At 38.9% G+C, this 26,025-nt stretch overlaps 2 protein-coding genes across 2 annotated transcripts in view; one reads left to right on the top strand and one right to left on the bottom strand.

The window, feature by feature from the left end:
* MSH3 (mutS homolog 3) overlaps positions 1-26,025 on the bottom strand; it is a 198,228-nt gene that overhangs the window by 110,632 nt on the left and 61,571 nt on the right. Inside the window, 2 exon segments of the mRNA XM_059175350.1 lie at positions 4,635-4,744; positions 7,925-8,009. Of these exon segments, the coding sequence (XP_059031333.1) occupies positions 4,635-4,744; positions 7,925-8,009 (195 nt within the window).
* LOC131832411 (large ribosomal subunit protein eL22) lies at positions 21,468-21,962 on the top strand. The gene has a single exon (XM_059175371.1). The coding sequence runs from the start codon at positions 21,495-21,497 to the stop codon at positions 21,879-21,881; it is 387 nt and encodes a 128-aa protein (XP_059031354.1). The 5' UTR covers positions 21,468-21,494; the 3' UTR covers positions 21,882-21,962.

Raw genomic sequence — 26,025 nt, 5'->3', positions numbered from 1 at the left:
GGAACGGGTATGTTCATAGGGGTAGGGGCAGGAGACAGTGAGAAGAGGAGAGGCAGTGAGGGGAGGTTTAGGGAAGGAGGAAAGCTTGGCTCCTAAGGTTTAGTTCTTTGAAACACCCACATTAAAAGGATACGCAGAGGATGAGCAGATAGCCAAGAAAACTGTGAAGAAGCAGGCAGTACACGAGAATGGAAACAGAGAAGAGTACAAGTTTCCACTTTAGACAAAAGAAACAGACCGTACAGGGGCGCCTGGGTGGCTCAGTGGTTTGGGCTGCTGCCTTCGGCTCGGGTCATGATCTCAGGGTCCTGGGATCAGCCCCGCATCGGGCTCCCTGCTCTGCAGGAAGCCTGCTTCCCTCTCTCTCTCTCTCTGCCTGCCTCTCTGCCTACTTGTGATCTCTGTCTGTCAAATAAATAAATAAAATCTTAAAAAAAAAAAAAAGAAAGAAAGAAACAGACCGTACAAAGGTCCAGAAATAAATGACACCTCAGTGTGTTGTGAGAACTGCAAACTGTAGGGAACAAGATAATCAGATAGACATTTTCTTTAAAGTAATCAACTGGTAGTGCAGACAGAAACAGAGAAGGGTAAGACCAGAGGCTTGGAAATAGTGAGTTCCCTCAATAAACAAAAAAACCTTTCATGAAAAAGGCTTTCATCTGCCTTCCTTTCATAAAAAGTGATTTTACGAAAAGGCAAGATCATATAATACTACCTCTTGCCAGAAATCCAGTGTTTTCACTATTGAACCAAATAATCCATCCACTAGAAGGGAAGGGACTGACTTCTCAGATTCTGCCCTGTGGTTAATGATACCCTGCTCTGTATATGCGTACAAATATACATGCACATGTGGGGGACGGACGGGCACACACACACACACACACATACACACACACATCTTCACTTCCAAGAAGTCACTGTCTCACTAAAGGATATGCTTTGTTTCCAATCTGTTTCATTCAGCATTCAAATGGAGTATTTTCTGAGGCAGAGATGTCCCAATAGATGTGAACATAGAGCTGCTGCAGATAATGTGACCAAGTCATCAGCACAGGATCTACAGAAACCATGACCCCAGGTGGGATCCTAAGTAGCACAGAAAGTGAGAAGAGGTCCCAGGAGAGAGCCCTGGGGGGAACGTCCATATTTAAGATGCAGGCAGAAGAGGTACCCACAAAGTAAAGCCACAACTTATTTTTGTTTACTATTTTAAAACACAGAGTAGACCACCAACACTTGAATCTTTCTTCCAAGATGAACAAATCTTCCTTGGAAATTAATATTTTGCCTGAAACAAAATTTGTTTTCAAAATTAGAGACTCATCCCATACTACCCAATGTTTTCTTTTTCCCATTTCTTCCAGTATTAACAAAGAGAATTTGTATTATAAGGCTTTTAGACAAAACCAAAAAACTATGTATGGTATTTATATATAAAATTGACAAGATCATATCAACTCAAAGCAGCAGAAGGAATTCAGAGGCAGAACCTCAACAAATGAATTCAATATAATTTAATTTTAAAAGGTCTTAGGACGAATTACTCGCCAATGTGACATTCATTTATAAGAGGAAGACAGAGAACTACAGTGAAAAATCTTCCCTAAACTTGGAGAACTGATAAAAAGCATAGGTCACAACACATGACCTATTTATAAAAAAAACAAACTCTTAAATATAGACAACAAACTGGATGGGGCGCCTGGGTGGCTCAGTGGGTTAAGCCGCTGCCTTCGGCTCAGGTCATGATCTCAGGGTCCTGGGATCAAGTCCCGCATCGGGCTCTCTGCTCAGCGGGGAGCCTGCTTCCCTCTCTCTCTCTCTGCCTGCCTCTCTGTCTACTGTGATCTCTCTCTGTCAAATAAATAAATAAAATCTTTAAAAAAAAAAAAAAAAAAAAAAAACTGGTAGTTGCCAGAGGGGAGGTGGGTGGGAAGATAGGTAAAATAGTTTGTAAGGGGGATAAAGAGTACCCTTATCTTGATGGGCACTGAGTAATGTATAGAATTGCTGAATCATGACATTGTACATGTGAAACTAATATAACACTATATGTAAATGATACATGGCATATTTTCTATCACCCTTCCTGGGAAAGTATGATCCCAAATGTTACATGATTCAGCTCCTACAAAGCATACAATATGGTCTACTGAATTTATCTCAAATTAATCCTAGTTAGAGAAAACAAATTTAACAGAAATAAAAATTTTAATTTACATTAAAAAGTCTGCTACTGACTCTGTTTCTGCTGAATATTTTAACCAAGCAAATAAGAATATAAGAGGTGCTATAGTTGCTTAGGTAGACGTCTTTACACGCTTTCTGCAGAGAGCCATCTTGTCTGTTTTTACTCCCCAGGGCATTCTTTCAGTAGTGAACCAAGGAGACACAGTTGACCCTTAAACATTGTGGGTATTAGGGGCACCGTTCCCCAGACCACATTCAAAAATTTGAGTATAACTTTTAACTCCCCCAAAACTTAATTACTAATACTAACACTAATTATTGCTGATCAGAATCCTGATAACATAGCCAATGAACATGTATTTTATGTATTATATACATATATAACATATCATAACAAAGTAAGCTACAGGAAAGAAAGGGTTATGCAAACCACAAGGAAAAACATTCACGATACTATTCTGTATCAGAAAAAATGCACATACAAGTGGACTTGCACAGTTCAGACCTGGGTTGTTCAAAGGTCAAATGTACTTCCATTTCCAGAATGTCTTCTTTACCCAGTCAGTTTCCCCTTTTTGAAGGTCTTTACGGTCAAGATAGAAAAACTGGAGTGACCCGCTAAAATTCTGCAGTTTCTGGAAATGATCATCATCACAAGAGTGTCTTAAGCTTCTTACTAGCACCAACAATATGTGCTGTCCTTTGCTGAAGACGACTATTCAGGTGGCTCAGTGTAATATGCAGCCAAAAGGGAGGCTCTTGTGTATTTTAAAAGCTACAATGTATACAAGGCCCCCAGTACAGTGCTTGCCATGTAAAAAAGAGCTCAAAAGTGGTAGTTAGGGTTCCTGTCTCATCTTACCCCTGAGGGCAACCCTGTGAGGAGGCAGTTTACCATTTCAAAGATGAGAACATGGCAGGGGGAGGCAGGCACACAGGACGGGACACAGGACGCAAGGACCAGGACGGGACACAGGACGCAAGGACTTAGTGGGCTGACTCACTCAGCTGACAGAGCAGACACACAGCAGTTCTAACAGCACACACACACGCTCTCTGGTCTAGCTCTTTAGGAAGTGGTTCAGAATGGTTAAGTGCCTGCTTGCCTCTGGAGTCAATGCTGTTTTTAAACCTGGACTCCACTAGCTGTGAAGCATTAAGCAAGTTACTGAAGCTCTGAATCTGTTTACTCATCTCAAGGACCTATCTCAGAAGCCACTTTTGAGTATTAAAGAGTGGTACAAGAGTAAGAATGCAATAAATAATGGCCTTCATTTCATTCAGTAAACATTCATAGGGCTTCAATTAAGGGACAGGTCAGAGTCTCCAAATTTATCTGTGTATCAGAAACATCTGGGGAGCACTGAAAAACTCCAATTCCCAGCCCACACTGGAGACCGATTAAATCACACTCGCTAAGGGTTTAGACACAGGCATCAGCGTCTGCGAAGCGCCCTTGGGTCCACATCAGTCCCAAGGACTGCAAGGAGCAGACAAGCCCGGGAAAAGCTGCATTTTAGATTCAGCAAAACTAGGTGCTCCTAGTTTACTCATCTACCTTCCCAAATGTCTCATACCTGACCCCTCCTTCGGACCCCTACTATTCTGGCTTTAGCTCAGGTCCCTCAACCTCTTCATGAACTTACTAACTTGCTCCCCCTCACCACTTTGTTCTATCCCATGTACAAGCTCAGCTCTGATCCTAGCACTCCCATGCTCAGATTCCTTGGATTAACTTTGCCTGGCTACCAATTCAGGCTAGCCTTCAAAGCCCTACACGAAAGAAAGTGGCCCAGCTCTTGAAACCTCTCCTCCCTACTCTCTTTTTTTTTTTTTTTAAGATTTTTTTTTAAAATTTATTTATTTGATAGAGAGAGATCACAAGTAGATGGAGAGGCAGGCAGAGAGAGAGAGAGAGAGAGATGGAAGCAGGCTCCCCGCTGAGCAGAGAGCCCGACGCGGGACTCAATCCCAGGACCCTGAGATCATGACCTGAGCCGAAGGCAGCGGCTTAACCCACTGAGCCACCCAGGCGCCCACCTCCCTACTCTCTTATGCTGTGGATGACCCAAACTGACTGATAACTCACTTTCCCTGGACACACCCCATATCTTGCCATCTGCAAGCCGACTCACTCCTGGGGACAAAGGAAACAACCTCACAATACTAGATAGTGTATTGCCAGATACGAAATAAAATCTCCAATTTAAAATTCCTTTTTTTCCCTTTATTTATTTTTAGTAATCTCTACACCCAACGTGGAGCTCGAACTCATGACCCCGAGGTCAAGAGTCCCCACTCCTCTGAATCAGTCAGCCAGATGCCATAAAATTCTGTTCTTTTAACTATGGTAACCTTGATTTTAAAGAGGCTAACATATTTAATTTCACCACTTTATATAATTTCAGATTAAACACACAAAAAACAATTCCCTTTACCTTAGTTTAAGGAGTGGCTGGGTCACCCATTTCTTTAACTTCCGTCTCCCAAATGAAGTTTTAGTATGGTCTAAGACCCAAAGTAAACTTCCTTTGGTTTTCATGTCAGTCTAAGAAAAAACAGAAGAAAAGTTTTATTAACTAGACATTGCATTTGTACCAAAACTGCTAGTTGCTCACGTGCCTTAATTAGTCCATATATCCCAATTTTAAATGTTACTGACGCCTATCATTAACATATGACTCATAAAAGGTGTTCATTTAATGTTTGATGAACGCCATGTGCACATGAACACACATACAAGATATAAAGTATTGATATTTGCATAGAAAAGGGACAGTTTTATGTGTGCTTTGGGTTAACTAAGAATATTCAGAAATCTTTTAAAATATATGTTTGTCCTAAGCATTTTAAAAGTACAGACTTTTCTGCCTTGGGAAATACATTGAAGATAATTTAATTTCCTTTGGCAATTCAGTATCCTTCCCGGCCTCTGAGTTCTAAGGGCTGATGTTCCCATGAAAACAATGAACAAGTAAAAGGTACCAGAGATGGAACTAAAACTGAACTGCACTATAGGAAATTCACCCTGGAAAGATTTTATTTTAGTCTGCTTTATTAAATCCTCAGTAAAAAATTATGCTCTGCTACTTCCAAGTTGAATGACTAAAAAAACTTTAACTAGAGATGGTAGGTAATTTTAACCAAGGTTTCACTGTATGACAAAAAGTCAATTAATAGGTTTAAATCTTATTTGGAACATAAAATTGCTTTCACCTAAGTTTTTTTCTTTTTTTTAACTTTTTTATTTTCCTTCAAGTCATCAAGCAGGTACTTCCAGAATACTCCAATGTACTCAGATGTAAAGGTATATTCAGACATGGTCCCTCCCTTATGGTACTTATATCCAAGTGTGGGAGAAATGACACATAATTAACACAAGATGTCACTTGGCAGAAATTAACTAAGGCAAGACAAAAGCTGCCAGGCCTTAGCAGTTTAAAGCAGAGCACACACAGGAGCCACAGGTCACAGAAGGCTCCCCTGAGGATGAGCTGACTGACGAGGGCAGTCCATATCAACAACAGCACCATTTCTTCAGAGTCAAGAGCCCCGCTAGCCTCCGTACAGCAAAGGGTCCAAAGAAGAGGACAGTGGGTGGAAATAATTTTCCAATTAGTTCCTGCATCACTGAAGAACCAGGCTCAGACAAGAGAGGAAGGGGTGGGAGGTGGGAGGGAAACAGTTATTTCATTGCTCTCCCTGATACCCAGTCCCACCCTCATTACCCCTCCCACTGCTCCATAGTAAAAGAGGCCAGTTCAATTCAAGTGCAAAGACAAGCCAAAGATGTGAATTCTTAGCTTCTGTTTCTATAATGGCCCAAGTCCTGACAATGAAAGAGCTTTTAAGGGTATGTTTGCCTTAGGAATTTATTTTCAGAGCTGACTCCACAGCAATAGGATTTGAATAGGAAAGAAGTGGCAGAATTAAGCTAGCTAGGAATGCCAGGACCTGTGTCTTCAGGGTCTGACTACTTGCTCTTCTTCATCCAAGAAATGTCCTTTTCATTCTACTACTCTTTTCCTATTGGGCAATGTATACAGAGTTGATGAGAAAGATCTGTGGGGAAAATTCTCAATTTCCTGATAATGTAACAACAAGATCAAAATGTTATGGAATTAAAGTAGAGTTGACTCTAATATACAAGGATAGCCTGGGAGAGGGAGAAACTAAATGAGAGAAAGCAGTTAGTAATATATAAATCTAGGAGTTAGTGATGAGGGAGCAGGAGGCTGGCTGAGGACAAAGCAAAAGCTGGCACCTAGCACCCCCTCTTCACCCTTTCCCCTCCATAAGTGTAGCATCCCTCAGGCAGCCCTGACTGCCATGAACAATAAGCAAATGGTTAACTTGCAGAGCTCACAATCCTGCTAGACAGGAGTCTCCCTTGGCTTACAAATGTTCTAAATCTCACTAACAAAGACGATTGATAGCAGGATTGTGACACCCCACCAAAAAGTCTCCCAAAGATCTTAATGTTAATGGCTGGTCTAAAGACAACACTGATCCAGCAGCAAGGGCAAGGCCTCCGGCAGGCCTGGAACATCCTGGCACCTTGTAGGCCCTCTTTAGCATATGAAAACTCCACTGACACCTCCCTTCCCCTCACCTTCCCCCAACAGCAGGGTACATAACCTGCCATCCCTCACAACCCGGGGCAGCAGCTCTTCCTGCCCACGGGTCCTGTCCCGTGCTTTAATAAACCACCATTTTGCACCAAAGATGTCTCAAGAATTCTTTCTTGGTCATCGGCTCCGGACCTCAGCCCACCAAACCTCACCTAGGTTCTAGAACTTCATCATTAGGATAATAAATTCAGCATTTACTTTAATTTACAACAGTAATAAATATTTCTGAAGAGATTTAAACCATTTAACTCAGATGGTTCAGCTTTTCAACTACTTAGTCAAATGATTTGGAACTGCTTTTTATTTCTATGGCTTTGTGTTATGAACATTATATAAAATCTTCTCTCTAAGTGATAATTTAATAAATGAAAGCAATCAATTTAATGTCTCCATTATCTTCCTAATTCATCAATAAAGGGCAAATAAATAATGATGGAAGTTTGTGAAATAAAATTTATGCATCTTAAAATCTAACTGAGTATCACAGTAACTTGTTTTATACGTTGGATAATAAAACTAAAGACATTTCAGTGAAAAGTTAAAGGTATGTAGAAAAAATATAACAAGGAGTGCCTGGGTAGCTCAGTGGGCAAAAGCGTCTGCCTTCGACCCCTTCCCAGGGTCCTGGGATCAAGCCCTGCATCGGGCTCTCTGCTCAGCAGGGAGCCTGCTTCCTCCTCTCTCTCTCTCTGCCTGCCTCTCTGCCTCCTTGTGATCTCTGTCAAATACATAAATAAAATATTAAAAAGAAAATAACAAAACAGACAAAAAATCTGCTTTATATTAATTTTGAAAGATGATGCCTTTCCAAACAAATATTTGTTACAGAAATTATCAGGATGGGAATGTCACTTCAATAATTAAGAAGGACAGCTCTATAGTTTCCAAAGTAACCCCCAGGGAAGTATTTCATATACTTCATTCTCAAAAAAAAATGGGTTCTGCAGTTATCAATTAATAAACAGATAATGGGCAGAGTCATCAGCTAAAGATAATATTCCTGTTCTCACCTTCACTCTTAAAAAACAGACCGCCACCTTATTTCAAATTCTTTTTCAAAACCATTTTGAATCAATTAGCCTTTATGTTTATCTGACCTGATTCTGTAGGATTTCAAGGTTCCTTAATGTTGTTCCATTAATTGTCATAAATTCCATTTCACCCGACAACTGTTTAAAATTCCTGTAAAAGAATGAAATGTGAGCCGTAAGTACATAAAGTTTTAAAACCAATTTAGCCATGATATAAGTACATAAAGGAATGTTAAAAACTAAAACTAAATATTCCAGTACCATTATGACAAAAATGAGTTATCTGATGGAAAATCAAACCAAAAGGAGCAAAACAAGTATTCATTGGGATACTGTATTCCATTGATGATGGTGCCATTAAACAGACTGATGCTAAAAGATAGTTGTCTCACACCATAAACAAGCACAAGGAAGTAAATGGTACCAGTATCTCTTTTTTGCATTACCAAGAATAGAACCAAACACAGTCTTTTATTATCAGCAAAGCATGTGGTGGTATCTTCTGGAAAAGCTATGCAATTAGCTAGAAAAATATGTCAAGATATTTTAAAACATCCTCCTTATTCTTCAGCATGAGATCATCTTGATAAACCCTCTAACAGCTTTTAATCAACATTCTGATATATACAACAAATGGTATTTACTCTATAATTAACAACACATATTATTGGAGCTAATGTTTTAGTGGAGTATACAACTAAAAATGTAGCAAAAATATTTTCTTAAGCTCAAAGAATTGTCTCTCTGTCCCTAAAACTATCCTAAATGAGATTAAAGTTCAGTAAATTTCAGACTTGAGTATTGAGTTGCAATGATTAGTAAGTGTACACACAATTCCAATTCTGTCCTTAGCAATCTTTCTGTTAAGAAGTACATTAATCAATGCATTACTAATACAGTAATCCAATTTCCTTTATGTTTCTATCAACAGTACTTACAGATTTTATAGCTTATTTTTAAAGGCAAGAAAAATAACGGCAAGTCACTAAACTATTTGGAGGAAAAGCATGAATGTTTGCATTATAAACTACTATACTTCTCACATGGCTGTGATAAGATCTAAATATAATCCACGTTCCCAAGCCAGTTATGGAAACAAAACTACATCCAGGAGTCCAGAGTCTAAAATCAGAGCCAGTGCTGACTGAGAGATGCCTTTACTTCTAGATGACTCCCCCAGCTGAAGCTCCAGAACCCTGGAAAAAAAAATACCTTGTTGCATATTAGGAATATTGCCAAGTAAGAACTGTCCTTTAGCAGCATGATTTCTCTGATAGATTTGATGTAGTTTCCATTGATAACTTGTTAATGATTTTTAGAGGGAGGCAACTCCAACACTGACTGACAGCAGGTGTGTGTATCTACCTTTCACTCCTTCTTAGGGAAGTTAACTTAATTTGCTTCGGATTAGAGCAATTTCATGTTCTTCTGCTATCCTCATTAACAGATCTAAGTCCCTTGAAGGCAAGAGTTATTTATGTCATGCATTTTGCAACTCTTGCTGAGCCCAGCAGCACACGCACACTCAACAAATGTCTGCCATCTTCCTACAGGGAAACCAGTTAGGGCTGGTTGGCTGGTTTCCTTTGAGTCCTAAAACCCAGAGATCTCCATAAAACACCCAGGGACAAGAATAAAATGTAAAATGTTATTTTCAGGAAGGAACAATTAGGCAGTAATTTGCTGTGTAGCTGACAAGTGACCTTTATGGTCAAAGATCCAAAATGGAAGAGTTGAGAGCCTGGACTCGAGCTGATATCCAGCCAGTTCCCAGGCAGTGGGGCAGAAGTCCTCCCCTGTTCCTGACAGTTAGGCTGAATCTACACCCTAGCAATGATTAACAGAGGAGTACGTTCATCAACTATAGACTGTACAGGGATGCTCATTTGGTATGAGAGAAAGACTAATCAAGAACCCATAATCCACAGCCTTTTCTAAAAACATCTCAGCTGTCTTCATCTCCCATGAACAGCAGAGCTGTAACATAAATAAATGGCATTTAAGATCTGTGGACTATCCAGAAATACTGTTCAGTTGGCTTCACCTTCACAAGAACTTAGTAAACCCAACAGTCCATGCACTGAAGAATGGGTTTTAGGTCTAGGTTTCTGAAAGCATCCTTGATCCACCAATTAGTTCAGAGTTTTGTCACCTAACTCCAACTAAAAGTGCTTCTACTATGCCTCAAATGAACCTCAGAAGCAAGGTGCTGTCAGAACACTAAAAAAGAAAGATCTGGGATTTCATGGAGCTTACAGAAGACTTAACAGGACTGCTTTTGTGTCTGTTTGCTAAGAAGTGTATGTGTGGCAGAATTTGGTTTGGACTAACACACAACCTAGTAAAGACCACTGGGGGAGCAATCTTAGAGCCCTCACCTATACTTTTACTGGATACAATTCCTGAATATCCACAAAACCAAAAAGAACCCAATAAATTGAACAACCAAATGGTCTTAAGTTAGCTAACAAAACTAGACCTTTAAAGGAAAAAGTACAGGTTCCTTTATTAATTAGCAGCATTAGTAAGTTGTGCATGTAATTTTTTGTTTTAGTTTCTTCCCTTACTGAACAAGTCCCCTAGGTCTCAAAGTAGACACAGTGAGAAGCACAGAGTTTATTGAAAACTGACATCTGCATTGATTTTAATAAAAGAGATCAACCACTGGGCAATATCAAATTGGAATGATTCCTACGGAACAATAATTAGCAAGCAACATAAGAACTAAATATGTTTTTTAAAAAAGATATTACTTATTAATTTGACACAGAGAGAAAACAAGAGAGCACAAGCAGGGGGGAACAGCAGAGGGAGAGGGAGAAGCAGTCTCTACACTGAGCAGGGGTCCAATTCAGCGCTCCATCCCAGAACCCTGAGTTCATGACCTGAGTCAAAGGTAGATGCTTAACTGACGGAGTCACCCAGGTGCCCCAAGAACTAAATATGCTTTTGGGTTTCCCCTATGCTTGGTTGATAATGTATTCTGGAGTTTTGACTCTTCTTCACAAATACACAAGAAATTTCCTTCTGTCAGTGACTAATTTCCATTAGGAATTATGTGTTTTTTGGAACTCAGCATCCTTAGGAATTCAACAGTATATGATCAGTGATCTGAAATACTCAAGCAATTCTAAATTATTTATCCTTCTGGAAAAAGCCAAATTTTACATGCTTTGAAATGAACCTCATAAACAATGCCTAGCTAGAATTCATGCTGTGTGAACCTGGATGAAAATCCTACAAGTAACGTGGGAAAATACCTCATTAATATTTCAGACAAGAAAAGTACAAACGATTCTTTTTTGCCCCCCTCAAGTTTTGTAATGGGAGGAAAATGTCATTGCTGAAAACTTGCCAGTAAAATTTAAGATTCTATATCATTTTTTTAAAAAAATGAAAACCAATCTTTCTGATTTAGACACAGGCAGTTAAAGGTACAGATTTTACCCAAAAGACCAACCCTTTACAAAGACACTATTTAAAAACAATTTGAAAATTAAAAAGGACCAAAAAACACACAAAACTACAATGTTACATATGAAATCTATAGTAGAAAATAGTTCTCTATGTACAATTTTCAGAATTCAGACATTCACGGTTTGTCGAATCTTTTCAGGGCTAATTTAACTTATGAGTTACAAATTACCTACCACAAAACTTGTTTTATTATAGATTCACTTCTAATTGATTTGTAACACAACAAAATGACCATCTTTACATTCCTAAAAGCTGTCAAGAAGCTTATTAGAGAGGAAAATAATAAGAAAGATATATATTGAGTCTCCAGCGATTCTCCAGGAGGATACACAGGACTCGGAGTATAGCTGTACTTACAGCTATGATTTATTACAGTGAAAGACTACAAAGCAAAAGCAGAAAAGGAAAAAGATACAGAAGGCAAAGCCTGGAGGATCTCCAAGCTTCCAAGAGTCCTCTCCTGGTGGAGTCACACAGGGTGTGCTTAATTTCCCAGGCTGTGAGTTGTAATGACACGTGTGGAATGTCCACCAGAGAAGCACATTAGAGACTCAGCACTTAGGGTTTACACTGGAAACTAGTCACACGGGCATCTTCTCCTCTACATGTGCGAAAATTCCAGCTCCAGCAAGTAGTTAGCATAAACCATGTTCTTCGTGAAGTTTGGGGAGAATGAGCCATTCTTATCAGAAAATACTAAAAACTTTCTCAGATGCCAGCTAAGTGTCAAGCTTGCAAGTAGTTCTTTCTAAAGATGGCTGTCTCATCAGGTCTGCTATGTTAATCATTATTTTTTTGCACATCTCTCTTTTCAAATTCTAGTTCTCTTCAAGTATATGTGCTATGTTTATTCACTTTAGTATTCCTTCCAGTTTACTCTTCACTCCTAAATTGATCTTATTCTTGAATACACAGTTCATTCTTCAATCCAACCATCTCATTTCAAAGCTTTCCTATTTCTCATTCTCATTTGTTCTTTCACCGCTGGTATCATTTTCTTAATGTCTTTGAGCTCATTTTGAAGTAGTAGGTTATAGTTTTCATTTCATCTGTGGGCATCTTTCCAGCACACATTCATTTTCTGTAAGGACATTATCTGACTCCTTATTGTGTTTTTTCTTATAATAATTTTGTATAAGATTTGAATTTGGTTCTTTTTGTTTTTAATTTTAAGTGAAATTAATTTTCTGGAAGCTTTAGAACACAGGCATTGTTCTGGTTAGCTGCTGTAACCTCACACATCTTCTGTGGTTTATATGTGAGGTTCAGTTATGGTACCTGACTTTTGCTTTCATTCATAAAAGATTAAATGCATGAGAACTGTCCTTTAACCATGAACTATTAGAAAACTAGACAAATTTATATTTTTTTAAAAATTGGGCAGATATTAGACATCAGATAGCACAGAACTGTAATCCCTGAGAGAATAAAAACAAGTGAGGTAAATTATGACTGATTCTTTGGAGAGACCAAGGAAACTAGAATTTGTGGAGAAAGCCAGACATGACAGAGCTGCAAACAAAAGAGAGCTCCAAAAATCTGTGGAAGGATCCCCTCAAGGCTTTGGCCAGGTAGGTATTGATCCTTAAAAGTGTGGGGAACCTCCACAGGTCAGGGAAAGAACCCAAGAAAACACTAGGTCAATCCATCAGGATTTATCCGAGGGTTTGTACAGGGCTTAAAATAGTTGGCCCTCTGGGGTGCCTGGGTGGCTCAGTGGGTTAAGCCGCTGCCTTCGGCTCGGGTCATAATCTCAGGGTCCTGGGATCGAGTCCCACATCGGGCTCCTCAACAGGGAGCCTGCTTCCTCCTCTCTCTCTGCCTGCCTCTCTGCCTACTTGTGATCTCTCTCTGTCAAATAAATAAATAAAATCTTTAAAAAAAAAAAATAGTTGGCCCTCTGACCAACTAGAGTGGAAATGTCTCAAAATACATGAGGCACTTGCTTTAGAAGCAGGAGTAAAATAGAGACAAGGATTTCCCAATCTTGATACTAATAACATTTAAATATGTATGTGTATATATGTATATCTACTACATTAAGATATAATTTGCATACCACACCATTTATTTGGAGTATGCAATTCAATGGTTTTTAGTATATTAACAAGATTGTGCAATCATCCGCATTATGTAATTTCAGGTATTTGCATTACCCACCCCAAAACCTCTCTACCCATTCAAAGTCACTCTCCACTTCCCTCCAGCCAAAACTGCTCTTAGAAACAATTGATTGGCTTTCTCTTTCTCATGGATTTGCCTACTGTGGATATAAGTATACTGTGATATAAGTGGAATCATACAGTTTTGTGTGTGGTCTTTCATGATGTCTTCTTTAACTTACTTAATATTTTCAAGGTTCATTCATGTTGTAGCATCGGCCAATATTTCATTCCTTTTTATGGTTGAATTATATTCCATTTTATGCATATTCTGTATTTTATAGATCTATTCATCAATGGATGAACATGTGGATTGTTTCCACTTTTTGGCTACTGTGAATCATACTGCTATTAACAGTCACATACAAATTTTTGTGTGGATATATGTTTTCATCTGTGTTGAGGACATATCCAGGAGTAGAATAGCTGCATTATATGGTAAGTCCAAGTTAAACACTGTGAGGAACTACTACAGTGTTTTCCAAGGTGATTATAACCATTTTACCTTCCCACATATGAGGGTTCTAATTTGCCCACATTCAGACCAACACCTGTCTGGTTTTTTAAATTATTATTATCGCTATTCTAGTGGATATGAAATAGTATCTCACTGTGGCTTTGATTTGAATTTATCTGATGCCTAATGACACTAAGCATTTTTTCATGTGCTTAGTGGTCATTTGTACATGTTCTTTGGAGAAATGCCTATTCAGATTCTTTGCCCATTTTTAATTGGGTTATCTGTCTTTTTTTAATATCTGTCTTAATATATGAAGAACTATAAGAGTGGACATAGGTCTCTGTACAAAGTTTTTCTCCCATTCAGTGGGTTCTTTCATTCTCTTGACAGTGGGCTTTGAAAAGCAAGTTTCTTATTGTGAAGTCCAATATTTTCTATTTTTTCTTTTGCCACTTATGCTTTTGGCATCACAGCTAAGAGACTATTGCCTAATCCAAGGTCATGAAAATTTTTACACCTATGTTTTCTTCTAAGAGCTTAATAGTTTCAGCTCTTACATATAAGTCTTTGGTGCACTTTGAGTTATTTTTTATTATAGCATGAGGGAAGGTAATACAAAACTCACTCTTTTGCATAGATAACCAGTTACCCTTGAGGTCAGGGAAAGAACCTCAAGAAAACACTAGGTCAAACAATAACCAGGGTTCACACAGGGCCTTTTATTGGGGAAAAACAAAAAACAAAAAACTATTCTTTCCGGGAGGAGTCAAGATGGCAGAGAAGTAGCAAGCTGAGACTGCTTCAGCTAGCTGGAGATCAGCTAGATAGCTTATCTAAAGATTGCAAACACCTGAAAATCCATCGGCAGATCGAAGAGAAGAAGAACAGCAATTCTGGAAACAGAAAAACAACCACTTTCTGAAAGGTAGGACCGGCGGAGAAGTGAATCCAAAGCGACGGGAAGATAGACCCCGGGGGGAGGGGCCGGCTCCCGGCAAGCGGCGGAGCAACCGTGCACAAAATCAGGACTTTTAAAAGTCTGCTCCGCTGAGGGACATCGCTCCAGAGGCTAAACCGGGGCGAAGCCCACGCGGGGTCAGCGTGGCCTCAGGTCCCGCAGGGTCACAGAAGGATCGGGGGTGTCTGAGTGTCGCAGAGCTTGCGGGTATTGGAACGAGAAAGCCGGCTATAGAGACAGAGCCGACAGTAAGCTCGCAGCTCCGTGTTACCTTGAACCGGTCGCAGGCTTGGTGAGCTCGGAGCGCGGCCGGAGGTCAGGCAGACGGGAGTAACTGGGCGCTGTTCTCTGAGGGCGCACTGAGGAGTGGGGCCCTGGGCTCTCGGCTCCTCCGGGCCGGAGACCAGGAGGCCGCCATTTGTATTCCCGTCCTCCGGAACTCTACGGAAAGCGCTCAGGTAACAAAAGCTCCTGAAAGCAAACCCGAGCGGATTACTCACCCCGGCCCCGGGTAAGGGCGGTGTAATTCCGCCTGGGGCAAAGACAGTTGAGAATCACTACAACAGGCCCCTCCCCCAGAAGATCAACAAGAAATCCAGCCGAGACCAAGTTCACCTACCAAGGAGTGCGGTTTCAATACCAAGGAGAGCAGCAGAATTAAAGAGGAGGAGAAAGCCAAACACGGAACTCATGGCTTTTTTCCTGTGATTTTTTTTAGTCTTGCAGTTAATTTAATTTTTTCTTTTTCATTTTTTTTTTTTTCTCGCCTTCGGGTAAAATTTTTTTTTTAACTGTTACCTTTTTCTTTTTTAACTATTTTTTACTAGTTGATCTAATATATATATTTTTTCTTTTTTACATTTTTCTTAGGTGTTTTCTTTTTTTAAAAATTCTTTTCTTTTCTTTTCTTTTTTTTTTTTTCTTTTCTTTTTGTTTTTTTTTTTTTCTTTCTTCCTTTTTGAACCTCTTTTTATCCCCTTTCTCCCCACTCACGATTTTGGATCTCTTCTAATTTGGTTAAAGCATATTTTCCTGGGGTTGTTGCCACCCTTTTAGTATTTTACTTGCCCCTTCATTTACTCTTATCTGGACAAAATGACAAGACATAAAAATTCAACACAAAAAAAAGAACAAGAGGCAGTACCGAAGGCTAGGGACCTAATCAATACAGACATCGGTAATATGTCAGATCTAGAGTTCAGAATGACAATTCTCAAGGTTCTAGCCGGGCTCGAAAAAGGCATGGAAGATATTAGAGAAACCCTCTCGAGAGATATAAAAGCCCTTTCTGGAGAAATAAAAGAACTAAAATCTAACCAAGGTGAAATCAAAAAAGCTATTAATGAGGTGCAATCAAAAATGGAGGCTCTAACTGCTAGGATAAATGAGGCAGAAGAAAGAATTAGTGATATAGAAGACCAAATGACAGAGAATAAAGAAGCTGAGCAAAAGAGGGACAAACAGCTACTGGACCACGAGGGGAGAATTCGAGAGATAAGTGACACCATAAGACGAAACAACATTAGAATAATTGGGATTCCAGAAGAAGAAGAAAATGAGAGGGGAGCAGAAGGTATACTGGAGAGAATTATTGGGGAGAATTTCCCCAATATGGCAAAGGGAACGAGCATCAAAATTCAGGAGGTGCAGAGAACGCCCCTCAAAATCAATAAGAATAGGCCCACACCCCGTCACCTAATAGTAAAATTTACAAGTCTCAATGACAAAGAGAAAATCCTGAAAGCAGCCCGGGAAAAGAAGTCTGTAACATACAATGGTAAAAATATTAGATTGGCAGCTGACTTATCCACAGAGACCTGGCAGGCCAGAAAGAGCTGGCATGATATTTTCAGAGCACTAAACGAGAAAAACATGCAGCCAAGAATACTATATCCAGCTAGGCTATCATTGAAAATAGAAGGAGAGATTAAAAGCTTCCAGGACAAACAACAACTGAAAGAATTTGCAAATACCAAACCAGCTCTACAGGAAATCTTGAAAGGGGTCCTCTAAGCAACGAGAGAGCCTACAAGTGGTAGATCAGAAAGGAACAGAGACCATATACAGTAACAGTCACCTTACAGGCAATACAATGGCACTAAATTCATATCTCTCAATACTTACCCTGAATGTGAATGGGCTAAATGCCCCTGTCAAAAGACACAGGGTATCAGAATGGATAAAAAAACAAAACCCATCTATATGTTGCCTCCAAGAAACACATTTTAAGCCCGAAGACACCTCCAGATTTAAAGTGAGGGGGTGGAAAAGAATTTACCATGCTAATGGACATCAGAAGAAAGCAGGAGTGGCAATCCTTATATCAGATCAATTAGATTTTAAGCCAAAGACTATAATAAGAGATGAGGAAGGACACTATATCATACTCAAAGGGTCTGTCCAACAAGAAGATTTAACAATTTTAAATATCTATGCCCCCAATGTGGGAGCAGCCAACTATATAAACCAATTAATAACAAAATCAAAGAAACACATCAACAATAATACAATAATAGTAGGGGACTTTAACACTCCCCTCACTGAAATAGACAGGTCATCCAAGCAAAAGATCAGCAAGGAAATAAAGGCCTTAAACGACACACTGGACCAGATGGACATCACAGATATATTCAGAGCATTTCATCCCAAAGCAACAGAATACACATTCTTCTCTAGTGCACATGGAACATTCTCCAGAATAGATCACATCCTCGGTCCTAAATCAGGACTCAACCGGTATCAAAAGATTGGGATCATTCCCTGCATATTTTCAGACCACAATGCTCTAAAGCTAGAACTCAACCACAAAAGGAAGTTTGGAAAGAACCCAAATACATGGAGACTAAACAGTATCCTTCTAAAGAATGAATGGGTCAACCGGGAAATTAAAGAAGAATTGAAAAAAATCATGGAAACAAATGATAATGAAAATACAACGGTTCAAAATCTGTGGGACACAACAAAGGCAGTCCTGAGAGGAAAATATATAGCGGTACAAGCCTTTCTCAAGAAACAAGAAAGGTCTCAGGTACACAACCTAACCCTACACCTAAAGGAGCTGGAGAAAGAACAAGAAAGAAACCCTAAGCCCAGCAGGAGAAGAGAAATCATAAAGATCAGAGCAGAAATCAATGAAATAGAAACCAAAAAAACAATAGAACAAATCAACGAAAGTAGGAGCTGGTTCTTTGAAAGAATTAATAAAATTGATAAACCCCTGGCCCGACTTATCAAAAAGAAAAGAGAAAGGACCCAAATAAATAAAATCATGAATGAAAGAGGAGAGATCACAACTAACACCAAAGAAATACAAACTATTATAAGAACATACTATGAGCAACTCTACGGCAACAAATTTGACAATCTGGAAGAAATGGATGCATTCCTAGAAACATATAAACTACCACAACTGAACCAGGAAGAAATAGAAAGCCTGAACAGACCCATAACCAGTAAGGAGATTGAAACAGTCATTAAAAATCTCCAAACAAACAAAAGCCCAGGGCCAGACGGCTTCCCGGGGGAATTCTACCAAACATTTAAAGAAGAACTAATTCCTATTCTCCTGAAACTGTTCCAAAAAATAGAAATGGAAGGAAAACTTCCAAACTCATTTTATGAGGCCAGCATCACCTTGATCCCAAAACCAGACAAGGATCCCACCAAAAAAGAGAGCTATAGACCGATATCCTTGATGAACACAGATGCGAAAATACTCAACAAAATACTAGCCAATAGGATTCAACAGTACATTAAAAAGATTATTCACCACGACCAAGTGGGATTTATTCCAGGGCTGCAAGGTTGGTTCAACATCCGCAAATCAGTCAATGTGATACAACACATCAATAAAAGAAAGAACAAGAACCATATGATACTCTCAATAGATGCTGAAAAAGCATTTGACAAAGTACAACATCCCTTCCTGATCAAAACTCTTCAAAGTGTAGGGATAGAGGGCACATACCTCAATATCATCAAAGCCATCTATGAAAAACCCACCGCAAATATCATTCTCAATGGAGAAAAACTGAAAGCTTTTCCGCTAAGGTCAGGAACACGGCAGGGATATCCATTATCACCACTGCTATTCAACATCGTACTAGAGGTCCTAGCCTCAGCAATCAGACAACAAAAGGAAATTAAAGGCATCCAAATCGGCAAAGAAGAAGTCAAATTATCACTCTTCGCAGATGATATGATACTATATGTGGAAAACCCAAAAGACTCCACTCCAAAACTGCTAGAACTTATACAGGAATTCAGTAAAGTGTCAGGATATAAAATCAATGCACAGAAATCAGTTGCATTTCTCTACACCAACAGCAAGACAGAAGAAAGAGATATTAAGGAGTCAATCCCATTTACAATTGCATCCAAAACCATAAGATACCTAGGAATAAACCTAACCAAAGAGACACAGAATCTATACTCAGAAAACTATAAAGTACTCATGAAAGAAATTGAGGAAGACACAAAGAAATGGAAAAATGTTCCATGCTCCTGGATTGGAAGAATAAATATTGTGAAAATGTCTATGCTACCTAAAGCAATCTACACATTTAATGCAATTCCTATCAAAGTACCATCCATCTTTTTCAAAGAAATGGAACAAATAATGCTAAAATTTATATGGAACCAGAAAAGACCTCGAATAGCCAAAGGGATATTGAAAAAGAAAGCCAACGTTGGTGGCATCACAATTCCGGACTTCAAGCTCTATTACAAAGCTGTCATCATCAAGACAGCATGGTACTGGCACAAAAACAGACACATAGATCAATGGAACAGAATAGAGAGCCCAGAAATAGACCCTCAAATCTATGGTCAACTAATCTTCGACAAAGCAGGAAAGAATGTCCAATGGAAAAAAGACAGCCTTTTCAATAAATGGTGCTGGGAAAATTGGACAGCCACATGCAGAAAAATGAAATTGGACCATTTCCTTACACCACACACAAAAATAGACTCAAAATGGATGAAGGACCTCAATGTACGAAAGGAATCCATCAAAATCCTTGAGGAGAACACGGGCAGCAACCTCTTCGACCTCTGCCGCAGCAACATCTTCCTAGGAACAACGCAAAAGGCAAGGGAAGCAAGGGAAAAAATGAACTACTGGGATTTCATCACATGAAGGACCTCAATGTACGAAAGGAATCCATCAAAATCCTTGAGGAGAACACGGGCAGCAACCTCTTCGACCTCTGCCGCAGCAACATCTTCCTAGGAACAACGCAAAAGGCAAGGGAAGCAAGGGAAAAAATGAACTACTGGGATTTCATCAAGATCAAAAGCTTTTGCACAGCAAAGGAAACAGTTAACAAAATCAAAAGACAACTGACAGAATGGGAGAAGATATTTGCAAACGACATATCAGATAAAGGACTAGTGTCCAGAATCTATAAAGAACTTAGCAAACTCAACACCCAAAGAACAAATAATCCAATCAAGAAATGGGCAGAGGACATGAACAGACATTTCTGCAAAGAAGACATCCAGATGGCGAACAGACACATGAAAAAGTGCTCCATATCACTCGGCATCAGGGAAATACAAATCAAAACCACAATGAGATATCACCTCACACCAGTCAGAATGGCTAAAATCAACAAGTCAGGAAATGACAGATGCTGGCGAGGATGCGGAGAAAGGGGAACCCTCCTACACTGTTGGTGGGAATGCAAGCTGGTGCAGCCACTCTGGAAAACAGCATGGAGGTTCCTCAAAATGTTGAAAATAGAACTGCCCTATGACCCAGCAATTGCACTATTGGGTATTTACCCTAAAGATACAAATGTAGTGATCCAAAGGGGCACATGCACCCGAATGTTTATAGCAGCAATGTCCACAATAGCCAAACTATGGAAAGAACCTAGATGTCCATCAACAGATGAATGGATCAAGAAGATGTGGTATATATACACAATGGAATACTATGCAGCCATCAAAAGAAATGAAATCTTGCCATTTGCAACAACATGGATGGAACTAGAGCGTATCATGCTTAGCGAAATAAGTCAAGCAGAGAAAGACAACTATCATATGATCTCCCTGATATGAGGAAGTGGTGATGCAACATGGAGGCTTAAGTGGGTAGAAGAAGAATAAATGAAACAAGATGGGATTGGGAGGGAGACAAACCATAAGTGACTCTTAATCTCACAAAACAAACTGAGGGTTGCCGGGGGGAGGGGGTTTGGGAGAAGGGGTTGGGATTATGGACATTGGGGAGGGCATGTGATTTGGTGAGTGCTGTGAAGTGTGTAAACCTGGTGATTCACAGACCTGTACCCCTGGGGATAAAAATATGTGTTTATAAAAAATAAAAAAATTAAAAAAAAAAAAAAACCAAAAAAGAAACCAAAAACTATTCTTTCCTCCACTGAATGCTTTAACACCCTTGCTGGAAATCAATTGTCAATATGTATATACTTTACTTCTGGACTCTCAATTGTATTTCACTGATCTGTATGTCTGTCTTTATGGCAGTGCCACACTACCTTGGCTACTGTTGCCTTTCAACAAGTTTTCAAACAGAAATGTGAATCTTCTCCCCTTTCTGCCTCCGCAGCCGCCATGGCGCCCGTGAAAAAGCTCGTGGCGAAGGGGGGCAAAAAAAAGAAGCAAGTTCTGAAGTTTACCCTTGATTGCACCCACCCTGTAGAAGATGGAATCATGGATGCGGCCAATTTTGAGCAGTTTCTTCAGGAGAGAATCAAAGTGAATGGAAAAGCTGGAAATCTCGGTGGAGGGGTGGTAACCATTGAGAGGAGCAAAAGCAAGATCACTGTAACTTCCGAGGTGCCTTTTTCCAAAAGGTATTTGAAATATCTGACCAAAAAGTACTTGAAGAAGAATAACCTCCGCGACTGGCTGCGTGTGGTGGCCAACAGCAAGGAGAGCTACGAGCTACGCTACTTCCAGATCAACCAGGACGAGGAGGAGGAGGAGGACGAGGATTAGAAGTCCTGTGTCTGGGATATTTTGTATAATCTTTAAATAAAATCTAGGAATCACAAAAAAAAAAAAAAGAAAAAAAAGAAATGTGAATCTTCTGATTTTGTTATTCTTTTTCAAAGTTATTACAGCTATTTTTTGGCCCTTGAATTTTCATAAAATTTTAGGATCAGTTTGTCAGTTTCTGCAAAAAAAAAAAAACTAGCTAGGGTTTTGGTACAATTACACTGAATCTGTAGATCAATTTGGGGAATATTGCCATCTAAGTAAAATCAAGTCTGCTGATCCACAAACCTAGGATGCCTTTCCACTTATTCAGGTCTTCTTTTATTTTCTTTCAACAGTGTTCTATGACTTTCAGAATACAGGTTTTGTATTTCTTTTATTAAATTGCATTAAGTATTTTATTCTTTTTGATGCTACTGTAAATGAAATTATTTTCTTATTTTCATTTTTGGATTCTTCATTGCAAGGTTATAGATACACAGTCAATTTTCATTTTGGTATATTTATCTCATGTCTTGCAAACTCATAAACTCATTTTATACGCTTTAATCATTTTTTCCTGGATTCTTTAGGATTTTCTACACATAATTTCATGTTAACTGCAATAGCAAAATTTTACTTCTTCCTTTACAATATGGATGCCTTTCACTTCATTTTCTTGCCTAATTACCCTGACTAGACTTTCTAGGACAATATACAACAGAAGTGGGGAAACACTGCTTCTTCTTGTTCCTATTTTTAGAGAAGAAACATTCATTCTTTCCCCCATTAAGTATGATGTTAGCATCTGAGATTTTCACTGATGGCCATTATTAGAATAAGGACATTCCTTTCTAGCTCTAGTTTGTTGGATGTTTTTATCACGAAAGGGAGCTTTGACTGTCTGTTGAGATGCTCCTGTAGTTTTTAATCTCTCATTATACAGTATATTACACTAAATACTTAAAATTCATTAAAACAAACCTATGGTCCTAGAATAAATCCCCAAATCATGATTATACATCATGATTTATATTGTTGGACTCCATTTGCTTGTATTTTTTGAGGATTCTTATGTCCATATTCACATTAGTCTGTAGTTTCTTCTCTTGTCGTGTCTTTATGTGATTTTGGACCACTGAATTTGGGGCTAAATAATTATTTTTTGTAAAGGGATATTCTATGAATTTTAGGATATTCAGCTGCATCTCTGGTCTCTACCCATTAGAGGTCATTAAAATAATTACAAAATTCACTTTCACTAATAAAAGTACACATCCTACGTTATCATTCTAATAAGTTCTCTAAGAAAAAGCTCTTGCAGTTCATCTTGGGTAGATTTTGTCATTCTTTCATAAATTTCCAAAACCTATGTGAAGTTCTGACCACACCAATCTTAAAAAGTCCTCTGAAATGACAAAAGTGCTCATTTTCAACACTAACAAAAACACTAATTCGTTTAAAACTTCATAAATTTGGGAATCAGGCTAATTCTTTCATGATGACTAATATCCCTCACATCCTTTATTCTATTATACTATTTTGCTCTGGAACAAACCTACTTAAACTCACAAGACAAACTTGGAACCTCAAAATCTAGGCCTAACTAATAAAACCTCACTTAACCCATTTTTAAGAATACCTAACATACATATTTTCTCAAATAACCTGAAATTCTACCATAAAGGCACAAACACCGTTAAGTAAATGCATATCAAGACTTTTTATGAAATGTACAACAGTTTTTGTGAAAGCATTTGCCATACGACGCAACTCAATTTTTCCCCATTAACAGCTCTTAAAGTAAATCTAACTATACCTTATGCTGCTGAACTTTTAAGGTAATATAACTGAATTCTAAGTATACGAGAACATTCTTACTTTCCAAAGTTACCACTCAGAGAAGCAACATTCTTTTTCCAAAATGTAACTGTGGAATTACTCTTTTGGAATTATCTTCAAAGTCAAATCACATCCCATCCGTATAAAATCATCACTCACATTTTAAGCAAAAAACTGTACCAGTCTGATCACCACCTTTATTCATTAATCTTGGCTCCCAAGGACATTTTGGCAATTTCCATTCAAGTCCATGCTCACAGAATAAAAGAATTTCCTCCTTCTCTCCTTTTCTTCCATTAATCCTGTATTTACTGACTCCTGCTTGGTGTTTGATACATGCTGGGTGATAGAAATTTTTTTTAAATTCAGTTTTATTTTAGCAGCATTTTATTTATTTTTTTTTCAGCATAACAGTATTCATTATTTTTCCACCACACCCAGTGCTCCATGCAATCCGTGCCCTCTCTAATACCCACCACCTGGTTCCCCCAATCTCTCACCCCCCACCCCTTCACACCCCTCAGATTGTTTTCCAGAGTCCATAGTCTCTCATGGTTCACCTCCCCTTCTAATTTCCCTCAACTCCCTTCTCCTCTCTAACTCCCCTTGTCCTCCATGCTATTTGTTATGCTCCACAAATAAGTGAAACCATATGATAATTGACTCTCTCTGCTTGACTTATTTCACTCAGCATAATCTCCTCCAGTCCTGTCCATGTTGCTACAAAAGTTGGGAATTTATCCTTTCTGATGGAGGCATAATACTCCATAGTGTATATGGACCACATCTTCCTTACCCATGTGCGTTGAAGGGCATCTTGGTTCTTTCCATAGTTTGGCGACTGTGCCCATTGTTGCTATAAACATTGGGGTACAGATGGCCCTTCTTTTCACTACATCTGTATCTTTGGGGTAAATACCCAGTAGTGCAATGGCAGGGTCATAGGGAAGCTCTATTTTTAATTTCTTGAGGAATCTCCACACTGTTCTCCAAAGTGGCTGTACCAACTTGCATTCCCACCAACAGTGTAAGAGGGTTCCCCTTTCTCCACATCCCCTCCAACACATGTTGTTTCCTGTCTTGCTAATTTGGGCCATTCTAACTGGTGTAAGGTGATATCTCAATGTGGTTTTAATTTGAATCTCCCTGATGGCTAGTGATGATGAACATTTTTTCATGTGTCTGATAGCCATTTGTATGTCTTCATTGGAGAAGCGTCTGTTCATATCTTCTGCCCATTTTTTGATATGATTATCTGTTTTGTGTGTGTTGAGTTTGAGGAGTTCTTTATAGATCCTGGATATCAACCTTTTGTCTGCACTGTCATTTGCAAATATCTTCTCCCATTCCGTGGGTTGCCTCTTTGTTTTCTTGACTGTTTTCTTTGCTGTGCAGAAGCTTTTGATTTTGATGAAGTCCCAAAAGTTTATTTTCGCTTTTGTTTCCTTTGCCTTTGGAGACATATCTTGAAAGAAGTTGCTGTGGCTGATATAGAAGAGATTACTGCCTATGTTCTCCTCTAGGATTCTGATGAATTCCTGTCTCACGTTGAGGTCTTTTGTCCATTTTGAGTTTATCTTTGTGTATGGTGTAAGAGAATGGTCGAGTTTCATTCTTCTACCTATAGCTGTCCAGTTTTGCCAGCACCATTTATTGAAGAGACTGTCTTTTTTCCACTGTATATTTTTTCCTGTTTTGTTGAAGATTATTTGCCCATATAGTTGAGGGTCCATATCTGGGCTCTCTACTCTGTTCCACTGGTCTATGTGTCTGTTTTTATGCCCGTACCATGCTGTCTTGGTGATCACAGCTTTGTAGTAAAGCTTGAAATCAGGTAACATGATGCCCCCAGTTTTATTTTTGTTTTTCAACATTTCCTTAGCGATTCGGGGTCTCTTCTGATTCCATACACATTTTTGAATTATTTGCTCCAGCTCTTTGAAGAATACCAGTGGAATTTTGATCAGAATGGCATTAAAAGTATAGATTGCTCTAGGTAGTATAGACATTTTAACAATGTTTATTCTTCCGATCCAAGAGCATGGAATGGTCTTCCATCTTTTTGTGTCTTCTTCAATTTCTTTCATGAGTGTTCTATAGTTCCTTGAGTACAGATCCTTTACCTCTTTGGTTAGGTTTATTCCCAGGTATCTTATGGTTCTTGGTGCTATAGTAAATGGAATTGATTCTCTAATTTCCCTTTCTGTATTTTCATTATTAGTGTATAGGAAAGCCACTAATTTCTGTACATTGACTTTGTATCCTGCCACGTTACTGAATTGCTGTATGAGTTCTAGTAGTTTGGGGGTGGAGTCTTTTGGGT

Source organism: Mustela lutreola, chromosome 5 (genome assembly GCF_030435805.1).
Source record: "Mustela lutreola isolate mMusLut2 chromosome 5, mMusLut2.pri, whole genome shotgun sequence".
NCBI classification, from domain to species: Eukaryota; Metazoa; Chordata; class Mammalia; order Carnivora; family Mustelidae; genus Mustela; species Mustela lutreola.
The sequence above is the reverse complement of the archived record's forward strand: the minus strand, read 5'-3'. Positions and strand labels throughout refer to the sequence as shown.

Coding starts and splice junctions, on each gene's coding strand:
- LOC131832411 (XM_059175371.1), top strand. CDS start 21,495: ATGGCGCCCGTGAAAAAGCTCGTGGCGAAGGGGGGCAAAAAAAAGAAG.